Source organism: Phascolarctos cinereus, unplaced genomic scaffold (genome assembly GCF_003287225.1).
Source record: "Phascolarctos cinereus isolate Bilbo 61053 unplaced genomic scaffold, phaCin_HiC Scaffold_2;HRSCAF=192, whole genome shotgun sequence".
NCBI lineage: Eukaryota > Metazoa > Chordata > Mammalia > Diprotodontia > Phascolarctidae > Phascolarctos > Phascolarctos cinereus.
The window spans coordinates 377,240,830-377,253,227 of NW_027555625.1; the positions used below are offsets into that span (position 1 = coordinate 377,240,830).

Consider the following 12,398-nt stretch of genomic DNA (forward strand, 5'->3'; position numbering starts at 1 on the left):
TTTCCCAATGATTATGCTTTGTCTGGAATTAGTGATGATTTCATCATAAATAGTTAATGATCACTATATAAATGTATTATTTGTGTGTGGCCATGCAACAAAAAAAATCATTCAGAATGGGACAAATGTAGTTTTGATGACAAGAGGAAGTAATATTATAACAGCTATACTAAATTACTTTATATTTAACCTTTTCCTTTTCAGTTTGTCTCAGTTAAACCCATCCTTAAAGCCTAATGTGACCAGAAAACAGACTTCCAAACCAGCACTGACAGAGACAGTGAGAGACAGAAAATGATTTAGAAAAAGCCAACTCAACAACAGATAAAATTACTTCAGGAAAATTTAATCAATAAGCATCAAATGTACTTTACATTGATAACTGCAATACTGACAACTGCTATATTTTAAGTATCCTTCTCAAAAAACGTTAGTGATTTTTTTTTCTGGGAAGTACTGTAAACCTAGTATCAATTGTTAATATAAGCATTAGTTTTGACTAGCCAGTCCTAGTCACTTTATTTCTGCTAATGCTAATATCTAAACATTTATTCACATTTCCAGTCTATCAGAAGTAGACCGAGTCATCTGTACCCCTTTGCATTTTAGAAAGTTCTTTTACATAAGATAATTTAAAGGAATAACTTTTGAAATGCAAACTCACAACACATTACATCAGGAATCACATGTTTGCTTCAAGTGCATTTGGTTCAAATGTACTAAAATTTTCTTCTATACCTTGGGAAACAATTTTTGCCAATAGATCTAGCACTGGAGTATCTTTGCTAATGTGTTACATGGCATGGTTTCCAGAAAGACCATTAAGTGTGGTTTCTTTCACACCCTTGTTCGATAAAAATCTATCAAAAACATCATAATAATTTGCAAGAAACAAAGTTGTTTTTCTAAAAGCTGTAGGAACAGGAAAGAAACATTACATCTTATTTGTATAAGCACGAACACTTAAACTTAAAGCTAGACACACCGCAGGTAAATCCACGTATTCAAAAGTTCTATAAAAATGAACAAGAGATACGCATTTATTCCCATTGTTCCAAAGGTCAAGAGTTAAATCTGCATGATAGTGATGGTGTAGCGCAGGTCTGCTGGTCCGATTTAAGAGTTCAATGTCCTTTATAGTCTAGCATTTGGCCCACGATGTACAATATCCAAGATATTCAGTTCAAAAAATGGAAATAAGGGCAAACACTCCGTATAACAAAGCACAAGGATATGCTACTAGAAGTTGCTGTCCTTCCATGGCTAAGGCAGAAATGAAAATTTTGGAAGCAGAGAAACTACACCATCCAATAATCCCAGCAGTGAGAATAACTCCCACCATTCCTCTGTAACCAAAAAAAAAAAAAAGATTCAGGTAAAATTATTTTCAAGAGTTCTAAAAACAGTATAAAATGTGTTAACTACTTTTAAAAATAATATTTGAAGTATTAATGCTTCGATTTAAAACATTTGTAGGTTATCAGTATCTCCTCTGTAAGTTATTAAAAATATGGCTGCTAGCAATTCTTAACAAAACGCAAAACAAATCAAATCCCTTTTCTCCATGTTAAGCCTTTCAAGTACTTGAAAACAGCTATTATATTTTTCTAAGTCTTCTCTTATTCAGGCTAAATACCATCAGTTTCTCCAAATGAGACCTGTTAAGTGTGGGTCCCTAGTCCCCTCACCATCCTAGTCATAGTCTTCTGGATTTTCTCTGATTCATCAATATCCTTCATAAAGAGTCAAACTGGACAAACACAGTACTGTAGACATGATATAATCAGAGCAGAAGACATTGGAACTATCCATCCTCTCAGTGTAGACAAGAGAGATTGTTTTCAATGCCACCTAAAATCTCAAGACTTCCCAATTACGTTGTTGCTTTATACTGAGGTTGAAGTCCATTAATATCACCTCCTCCAAAAACACTCATTTTTCACATACTTTCTCCATCATAAATTTGGACTCAAAAAAGCACCTGCACAAATACAGGACTTCACATTTATCCCTACTAAATTACATCTTATTAGATTCAGCTTAGCATTCATTAGTCTCTTCCTCTGAATCTCCTTTGCTGCAGGTTCAACAACCAAGATCCTAATATCCCAGGTCCTACCCAATACACACGTGTACGGCCCAGGATTCTGTCCTTGCTCTCACCTCTATCTCTCTCTACTCTCTGTCGGTAATCTCATTAGTTCCCAGGAGGTCAACTACCACCCCCGTACAGATGACCCCCAGAACTACGCATCCACACCTGATCTATCTCTTGAGCATACCGGACAACTCCACTTAAGATGTCCAAAGGCTTCTTAAAGGCAACGTCTCAAATTTTAATGTGTACACAACTGAACTCATTCTCTTCTCCTCCTGACTTCTCTATTTCTGTCTAGCATTCCACTATTCCTCCAAGCACTTGGTTTGCAACTTAGGGACTCATCATTCATCCCCAACTCTTCACTCTCCCTCCCTCCCCAGATGCAACCAGTTATCAATCTTACCTCAATAACCTCTCTTCTCCCCTCCTCACTATTTCTACAAAAGCTACCCTAGTCCAGGTCCTCATCAGTTCTTGCCAATATTATCACAGCAGCCTCTTAATGCCTCCCTGCATATGCTTTTCCCCCTCTCCAAAACATCTTTCACACAGCTGCCAAACTGATATTGACGCTAAAGTACACGACTGACCATGCTACTACTCCCTTACCTAAGAAGACCGAGTGGCTACCCATTCCCTTTGGGATGAATACAAATTCAAGGCCTTTACAATCTGCCTTGAGCTTATCTTTCCAGGCTAATTACACATTACTTCTTCTCTACTCCGCACATATGCTTCTGTCAAATTGGTCTACAGGCTGTTCCCCGTATGTGACATTCTATCTCCTGTGTCCATGACTGGAATTATCTTCTTACTTCTGCCCCGAGAACCCCTAGCTCACTTATTTATGGCTCAGTTCTGATGCGTTCTCCTTTAAGCAGCCTTTCCTAATTTCCTCAGTTAATTAGTACTTGCCTTCCCCCATCAATGCTGTTTTTTTTAAAATATACCTTACATTTACTCATTTATGAATGTGAGCTCCTTTAGGACAAACACGGTCTCGCTTTTCTACGTGTACAGTGTCTAACAAAGAGTAGATACTTAAATGCTGAGATCTCTTATGGATCTTCAATTGATGTGTAAGGTATTAGCCACTACATATCATTATTTTCTGTATATCAGAGGCTTCATAGTATTCAGAGCTAGAAGAGACACCAGAAATTATCTAGTCCAACCCCTCTAACAGGAAAGGGGTAATTTCTCCTTTCTCTGTAAGTTCCTTGGATATTGTTAGTAAAGTCAAGAAAGAACTCAGAAGTGGAAAGAGAAATTATTCAATCCTCTATCTCTTCAGTTTGATATGCAGCAACAAAAGGTTCTCCTTGGGTTCAATATATATTACTACAGATTATATATTTAAAGACAGTAGTTAAAACCATGAATTATAATGAAAACGAGTCCATTATCTATTTATCTATCTATCTGCTACTAGTCACTTGACTGTTTTTTGTGATAAATCTAAGGTCACAGAATACTAGTGGCAGCCTGAAATCCCATAAATAATTAGATAAAAAACTAGCATTATATATTTTGTTTCCAATTTTTAAAGTGTACTTTAACAGATATTTTATCTATACAAGTTAGCACAGGTTCACAGGATGAAAGTAATTCAACCCTACTACAAAACTACCATAATTTTAACATGTTAACAAAATAAAAATGGCAGCACCAATACAGCATTTCTTTATGCTGATGGTGCTAAGAAGACACAGATTAATCAGGACTATAAGTGTGGATAATGCTGACAAATTTTATTTTATAGGTACAAATGAAAGTGATATTAAATATTTTTAAAGTCAATTTTCAATGTCAACTGTATATTATTTATATTCAGATAATAGGTACTACTTTACTATTATGTTGAACAAAAACATTTAAATATTTAATACTTACTGCAAAGAAAATACAACTGCAAAGCTGGAAAGTAGGATCATTGGAAGAAGGCAATACCCAAGTACACTAGCGACACAACCAAATGAGACACCTGTCATACTCATTAAGTTTAACAGACAAAACATTCCTAGACATCCAATTGCACTGATCCCATATACATATCCAAACTGAATTTTACCAGCCTGTGATTAAGAAAAAAAAATGTTACAAAACAAGAATTAGATATTTATGGAGTGTCTTATTCATTAAACAACACTTTACATGAAAACATGCATAGATATTTTATTCTTTTTACAGTTTGGTGAAGGGGGAGGAAAGGAGAAATAAGAAGGTGGATTCATCCTAGCTACGACCTTACTTGTAAGGGCTAAAATATCTCCCTATGATAACAGAGAATCTTTTATTAAAAATGGAAAATTCTAAATATTAAAGGCTGACTAGTGTACGGTACACCACTTCTGTTCCAATTTTTCAGGTTATATATTTTAAGACAACCTTGGGATTTAGTAACAAATCCTACAAATCCAACAAAAACAATGGTAAAAATCACTGAAGGATCATGTTGATTTTCTGATCTCAACCCTATAAGCTTCAGGGCATACAACATGCCACAGAAATAAGAAGGGAACCATTTAGAATATCTGGACAAATGCTTTCTTAGTATACTTGGAAAGTGCTCAAAACACTAGAATTAACAATTTATTTTCACATGGAATTGTAGTTATTAATATTATTATAACACTATACACTACAAAAATAGTACTTCCTAGAAGAAAATATTCCCAGATTATTTGCTTGTTCCAATACAATATTTTCACTTAGCCGACCCTTTCCATAATAAAACCGGTTGCCAATTCTACACAAAAGAAAGATATAAAATGCAAAAGGCACTGAAAGCATCTGTGATGACACAGTTCAGTCAAGCCATAACCAACTTACTTCTGGGTAAACCAATTTTTTTTTATTAAGCAACATTTCCAGATTCCTAAACTAATCCACAAAATTATTACCTTCCTAAAAGTTCTCTACATTAGAATTTCCTGGCTGATTCAAAGTCTGATGGTCAAAAAATATAATAGCTTATATAAAGAAATCTATAATATTTTACTTTTTATGCTTATTTTCATTCTTGTTCATATAGTGTATGCTCTGAAAAAAATAAACTGCTAATTAAGAATTCATCTCCCATTAAACTGATCTAAATAATAATAATTTATATCATAAGACACATTTTGAAGTAAGGGACACAGTATGTAGCTTCCAAATCTGAAAGAGCTGTGTTCAAGCCTTGCCCCTGACATGTGACCCAAGCAATACCAAAGACCGCAAGTTATAGAACAGTTGCAAATCTGCACTGGTACAGAGCTTCCTTAATGGAAAGTCCAGATGGGGGAAAAATGTATACTGCTTTAGTTTTTCTAAGTCCCTATAAATTTATTTTATTTAACCCTTAAATCAAGACTGAGACAGAAGTATCATCACTTCCATCTTACAGTAAAAAAAGAGGCTCAGAGCATTAAGTAACTTACCCAAGTTAAAACAGTGTGTATGGATTTGAACCTAGGTCTTTTGACACCAAATCTAGTGCTCTTCCCATACAACTGTGTTTCTCTTTCTATGTACATGTTATTATTTCAATAAGGAACATTTCAAAAGCTTAAAATTTAAAATGCCTTCCCTAAAGAGAATACAATGAAAACAGTTTACAGAATATTTTCAATGGGCTTACTGAATTGATTTGTAAATGTTTTGAAAGCAATAATCCTAAAACATGCTTATGTTAGTCCCTCAAAAACCTAAAGACAACATACAAAACTTAAAATTCTAGTTGCCTAAAGACAATATACAGAACTTTCAAAATTCTAGTTTTCTTTTTCTTTTTTTGGCAAGGTAATCAGGGTTAAGTGACTTGCCCAGGGCTGTATAGCTAGTGAGTATTTGTGTCTGAGGGTGGATTTCAACTCAGGTCCTCCTGACTTCAGGGCCAGTGCTCTATCCACCTCATTTTCTTTAAACAAGTTTTAGTTAACTAAATGACAAAATGAAGAGAAAAATAACCTAAAATGAAACAAAAATTTAAGAACCAAGAGCACAACCAATAATTAAAAATAACTACTATCATTCTTTTCAAAGCAAATGTACAACAACTATGTTTAACTATGTGTCATTTTGTGAGAAAGGAATAAGAACTGCACAAGTTTCACAAGAATTTTAATATTTTTTCTAATAACCAGTTTTTAGTTTTGAAGAAGAAATGTTAACAGATTTCAAAATCATGTGAGCACATTAGGAATATCGCAAATTTGTGTTCTTGGGAAGCATGAATTTGTACAACTGGAGATCCAAAGACTTCAACACTATTTATGACATGAGAAATACTAAAAAACATGAAAACAGGTTTTGGTGAAAACTTCCCAGGGACATTCTGACTACCTGTTTTGCTTCTTATGACATGTGAAGAGATCAGTGTTAATTTAGAGAAAATTTTATAAAGACTTACCAGTAACAATGTGGCTCCAAAGGCTAGACAGAAAACCATTGGTCCTGCCAAATCGGTTTCATTCATGATGCTTCCATCTGCTACTTTTAATGGGTGCAACACTGTTAGTGTTTTCTGCCAGATGTGATCAAAATTTATTCCTAATTCTAATGAAAACAAAATTATAAGAAATTTTAGGGAATCTTACTTTTAACTCTATATTTTACCATCATTTTAAATTAGGAGAAAAACTCCAGTTTAATCAAAACCCCATAAAATTTTTCCAGACTAACAAAACTGTTTTGTAATGGACTGTTGAGCTCAGAGGTATGCTATTTAATAGTGGTGGTTTTCCTAAACTTTTAAATATTTATTTTATATATTTGGTAGAATATTCTGTGTTTATAGCACAGAACTCTTCTAGTATGGTGGCAAAGCAGGGCCACTATGTGATGGAGTAAATACAGATTTTCTCTGTGCTTGCCATGACCACATTTTAAGGAATACCTAGAAAGAATTTAGAGTTCCATAATTGATGAGTTAAAGTTTTCAAAAACATCACTTTGTGAGGTAGTATGTTATACCACTAATAGTCTGCCACAGTGTTTTCAGGTAGAATAGAATCATTAATAACAAATATACATTTTCCCTCTTTACTTCTTCCACAGCTAGAATTTCATCAATTATATTAAGTACAGCACTGTCATCTGCAAACCAATATGACTTTCTCAAAACCTATTTCTTATGCTTTCAAATTTATCTTTAACATGAGGGATCAGCTGACCTATTTAAAGCAGGCCTTTTTTAATGTCAATGCAGTTTGTTAAAAATAGGTTACTCACAGAATTTCTTTTAAAAAGGAAATGAATGTGTTCACCCGTCTAAATTAGATCTAGTTTTCAAATGACTTAAAATTTTTTATTTTACCAGATTTACTGAATTAAAACATCTCATCTTGTTTGGAAAATACTCCTATACCTTCTAATAAAGGTGGCTCATCCTCAAAGTTGTTTCCATAGAATGACTGTGGCGTAGATGGAGTATATGCCTGTGTTGGCTGGAAAATTTGCCCAGTATAAGGCTGCTGTGGTTGCATCATGTCTGGAGGAACAAATCTGCCTTGTTGAGAGTAGTCATAGCCTCCATACTGTCTGTAAAGGAAAGGATATTTCATTACTCCAAAATGTTTTCTTTCTTCTCCAATATTAATCAATCAACGAAGCTTACACTCCTAAACTTTCATTCTGGCTGTTGAAAAGTCTTAGTTTAGTTATATAGTTTCCAGCATATCCACTTTATCAACTACTGGTAGTCCTCATCTTGCTTGGCTCCTTTTCTCTACTGACACCATGATGACAAGATTGATTATTAAAACAAAAGGAGAGAGGAAAAAACTGCTCTAGCCTCAATAAAATCTTTTCATACTTTACTAGAGGCCCCATCCAAATGATCCCTGGGGTCCTGTGCTGGAATGCCCAATAGAGTTTTGAGTGTTTTTCTCTGAAATGTAGGTAAATTTCAATTCCATTTTTGTTGCTGTTTTTAAAGACCCAAATTTAGCAACTGTGTGAGGTTTAATATATCCCTATAGTTGTTTAAAAAGAAAAAGAGAGACAGGCAGAGGGAGAGAGGGGTAGAGGGCACAAGATAAAACTGGTGGGAGATGGGGATGGGGGGGGAAGAGGGAGAAAGAAAGAACTTTGGGACAGGGGTAAAGTATAAGAGGAAAGTTTTCAAATTACAGACATCCTGGATATTGATTATATGGAATAAAAAAGATATCTGTACTTGTAATTAAGTGCTATATAACTATGTACTAAAATAAGCATTTCCCAAGACCATTATGTGGGAACATAACAGAGACAACCAAATATAAACTTCTCGATACCCTGTCATTGGTTTTTCAAGAGGTGCTTATAAAATAAAACTGAAGCTAAGCTGTTAAAAAATCAGAAAAGACAATATTCCTTATATATACTGAATGAGTTTTGTGTTAACTATTTAGAAATTTACTAAGCCTAATCTCATTTTATTCTATTCTGTTGCTTTCCAAATGCCCAAGCTTCTTTAAGAATTCCATTAATTTCAAATAAAACCACAACACAGAAATTAAATTAGTCTTTGTGCAAGTCCTCTGCATATGTTGAAAATACCTTAAATCTGAAAAGTACTTTTAAACTTCTAAAAGCACTTTCATAGAGAAAATCTCATCTGAAAATACATGACAATAAACTGTACCTTTTCTTAAGGTATGTGTCACTGACCTGGACATTATACAATAAGAAGTCTTGAACAAAATATGACCTTTTTAAAAGCAAGATATTTCAAAACATAAGGGCCTGGAAGAACCTCTAGAGAACATCTAATACAATACCTTTAAAGTATAGATGAAGAGACTTCGGCCCAGAATGATTAAGTGGTTTGTTCAATATTATGTAGTAGGCCTAAGGCTCTTTTTATTCTTAGATTTTATACATCTATTTCAAGGACTTAAGGAGGGACTTGGTTCTGTGGGACACCTTTAATTCCAGTAAGGCATCATCAAAAAGGCTTGAATCTGCACTCCCCCCATCTCCCAACCCAAAGTACTACGCTTCTGAAGCACACATAGATGAAATGAGGCAAAATTTAAAAAGTATTTTGCAAGGTAAAAGTAGTGTACTTCTTACAGATAGAAAGTATAAAAGGAACCCAAAGAAATGTGCATTTGTACCAGCAAAGAGCCAGAGCTGAAGATTTTCACTGGCAATACAGACTGAAAATTTACCACTGAATTTTGCTATAATCAACAAACTAAATCAAGAAAGTCAGTATGTCTTCTGAGATGACAGAGCAGGATGTTAAAATGTCATTAGGTTGCAGACCTAATTAAGATACATGGAGCAGCGGCAAAAATCCAACTGTGTGACAACTTAAAAACATGAAGCTATCAAAGCTAAAACATATGATTTTTTCGTTTTACCAGCACTGTCTCAAACCCTGCTCAAAGCCAGAAAGGTCATCATCTAGAAGGCCATTACGTGACTAGTACTCAAACTCACAATCCATAACATATGGGTATTATTTCGACTATCCATCTTGGTTTATTAAGGAAAGTACTTTGTAAATTTGAAAACACTTTAAAACAAGATCTTTTATTACATCTGCTGTGTTGGAACTGAGTGAAAACAGATCAGAACAGGATATTCAAACAACTGCAGCATTAGGAACTGAAATTGAGGTTAAGTAGATAGGAAAGTTACTTTAAAGATAACATTAAACAAAGCAGCACAATTAAGGACTGTAGGCAAGGAAACAGGGAAATACAGCTGGAAATAATTTGCAATATGGTGGCTCAGCTGAAACCAAAGTTTAGAAAAATAATTTAGTAAGAGGACTTACTTCATCTACACTTTTTCACTACCAAATTTGGGGATTTGTGCATTAATAACAGTACAGGACTCAGTTCTTTGGCTTCTCTTAGTTCTGCTGGCAATGGTCTTGAGACAACTAGCCAACTTCATAAAATGGAAATTTACTGCCCACACTTTCTCTCCTTTTTTGGGGGGGAGGGGAGGAATGAAGAATAATAAAAAGAAGTACCAAATGCTGTGTGTTAAGGTACTGCAATAACAAGAAATTCACATTCCATTAAACAATCCTACCTTTTACCTGTTCTAATTCCTATTATAATCTGAACAAAAGTCTGGAAATGAACTTTTTTAAAATAACAAATAAAACCTAAGTAGATGCTTTTTAAAACATTACACCCCAAATGACTGGTTAGTACTCCTCCATTTTCTAGGTATTAAGAGTTTATACCACTAGCATTTCTTGGTCTACTGAAAAGCCTATTCCAATTTGTCTGGACACTTCTGCAAGAAATAAGATTACAAATACGATGATAACACAGCAGCATACACTTCAAGGAGATTAATTAATCTTTCTTTCACTGACTACCTCACATGGTGAAAATATCCATTGTAATACAATTCTTATGAAGAGATTGTAAAAATTCAAGCTTCTATATAAACAGAGATGCACACTGTGCACCCTTTGGTATGACAAAATGTAAAGTACAAATGTCTAAGAGTAAAAACTCACTTATCTTGCCCTTTAAAGTTCGAAAAACGCTTCCTCCCAACAACCCAATGAGGTAGGTAATCCAAGTATTACTACCCTCATTTGACAGGTGATGAATCTTAGGAGTCCTAGGTCTAAGTGATTTACTTGGCCAAAAGTCACACGGCTAATTAACTCTAAGAAATAGGATATGAACACAAGCCTCTAGGCTCTCAAACTCAGAAGTCCTGCATACCTTCTATTATAGATATGCCAACAGCACCAAAAACAAGAGCAAAGAAAATGCAAAAATCATAAGGTTACTTGCTGTATGGTCCCCCTCCAGAATAATCATAAGACTGCTGTGTCTGGTCATCGATGCTGTAACTGGTCTGGTAGAAATCCGTATTAAAGTTGTCGAACCCTGACATTGCGGATAATCTGCAACAGAGGAGAGGAAACCCCAGGGCTGTTTAGGCGAACTCCGGATCTGCTAAAAATCCTGCTTCGTGGCATGCTGGGAGGGAACAAGTCATCATCGTGCTTCAACGCCTCCGGGAAAAGAACCACAGAATCTGGGGAAACAGGGGTGGAAGCGCCGGCGGGCTCGGGGAGCCTGGGAGCGGCAGCGCTGGGGAATCTAGGGGGCAGGGACGTGGTGCCTCAGGCGCAGCCCCGGGGCGGGCGCGGCTGGGACTGCCCAGGACCCTACCCCGCTCCCCCGGCACGTCACAGACACGGAGGGAAACGGCGAGCAGAAAAGTTCAGTCGGATTCCCGAGAAACAGAGACTCGCGGCCCCGCCAGGGACGGGGGGCGCGGCCCAAGCCAGCAGGAGCCGGGTCCCTAGAGCGGCTCCACCCAACACGACAAATGTCCGGTCGGACCAGGCAGCAGCGGGCTTCGGGGTGGTCGAGAAGGGCATGCCCAGCTTAGGTCTCGGCCCAAGGATACTTACCCTGAGCGGACGAAGCTCCGGTGGCCTTAAAATCCCCCCAGGATCTGCAGCACACTCCTCAAAACGGTCCTGTTGCTACGTGTCAGAGGGCCAAATAACTGCTTCCGGGGCACACCAACAGGCGCAGGCGCAGGTCCTCCTGACTCTAAGCCCAGCCTCGAAGAGAGGGCGGATATCTGGAAAGAGGAGGGCGGTCCTCCTGAGCATGCGCACTTCCTGCCCGGGAAGCCTTAGGGGAGGGAGGGAAAGCTTCTTGCTTACCCTAGCGCAAATGGGAGGAGGAAAGAGCGCAGGCGCAGAAGACCTGACTTACGCAGAGGAAAAGATGGAGTGGGCAATGGTGTGAAAAGGTTAACAAATGATAAGGTTTTAAAAAAAGCTGGAAGGAGGATTTGAGTTCTAAAGGGTTTAGTTCAACCCCATCATTTTACAGATGAAGAAACTGAGGGCCAGAGAACAAAAATTCCTTATCCATGGTCAGAGATAGTAAGGATCATGGATTTAAAGAAGGGAGGAACTTCACAGGCCATCAAGTCCACCTCTTTTACTTTACAGATGAAAAAACAGAGGCACAGTGTTGCTAAGTGACACACTTAGTGTCACTTGCTACTAAGTGTCAGAAACAGGATTTGAACACAGTTCTTCTCTCCTTACAATAAATCCAGTATTCTTTCCAGGAAACTGTACTGCCTCCCCTTCTGTATTTATTTCGGTGTACTAGTTAGTGACCCCCACCCTATAAAGGGATCTAAAATGAAACAGAGTCCAATACACCAACTAAATGAATTAATTTTCTGAGAAAAGGTTTCTAGGGGAGAGAAGATCCTACAAGGGAGCAAAGGAGAAAGAATTCTTCAGCTTAAAGGGGAGTAGAAAAAGGGTGAGATATTATAGCTTCTAGAGGCTTTCCGTAGGGAACAAAGTTTA

General features: G+C 36.7%; 1 protein-coding gene across 3 annotated transcripts; it reads right to left on the reverse strand.

The window, feature by feature from the left end:
- Positions 1-325: 325 nt before the first annotated feature.
- Positions 326-11,619, reverse strand: YIPF5 (Yip1 domain family member 5). Of its 3 annotated transcripts, XM_021005169.2 has the most exons (6): positions 11,472-11,614; positions 10,839-10,955; positions 7,452-7,624; positions 6,495-6,640; positions 3,995-4,176; positions 326-1,346 (listed from the first exon to the last, which is right to left on the reverse strand). In XM_021005169.2, the coding sequence occupies exons 2-6, from the start codon at positions 10,943-10,945 to the stop codon at positions 1,184-1,186; spliced, it is 771 nt and encodes a 256-aa protein (XP_020860828.1). In that variant the 5' UTR covers positions 10,946-10,955; positions 11,472-11,614; the 3' UTR covers positions 326-1,183. The 3 variants fall into 3 exon arrangements, with proteins under 3 accessions (XP_020860828.1, XP_078006632.1, XP_078006631.1); XM_078150506.1 differs by lacking the exon at positions 10,839-10,955 and having other exon boundaries at positions 11,472-11,619; XM_078150505.1 differs by lacking the exon at positions 11,472-11,614 and having other exon boundaries at positions 10,843-10,933.
- Positions 11,620-12,398: the final 779 nt, after the last annotated feature.

Excerpts from the sequence above, each read along its gene's own strand:
- YIPF5 (XM_021005169.2), bottom strand. The coding sequence starts at position 10,945 with ATGTCAGGGTTCGACAACTTTAATACGGATTTCTACCAGACCAGTTAC. Across the intron at positions 6,641-7,451 it reads TGAGCCACCTTTATTAGAAG|AATTAGGAATAAATTTTGAT; the intron begins GTATAGGAGTAT and ends TGTTTTCATTAG. Across the intron at positions 1,347-3,994 it reads GCAGTTGTATTTTCTTTGCA|AGGAATGGTGGGAGTTATTC; the intron begins GTAAGTATTAAA and ends TTTTGGTTACAG.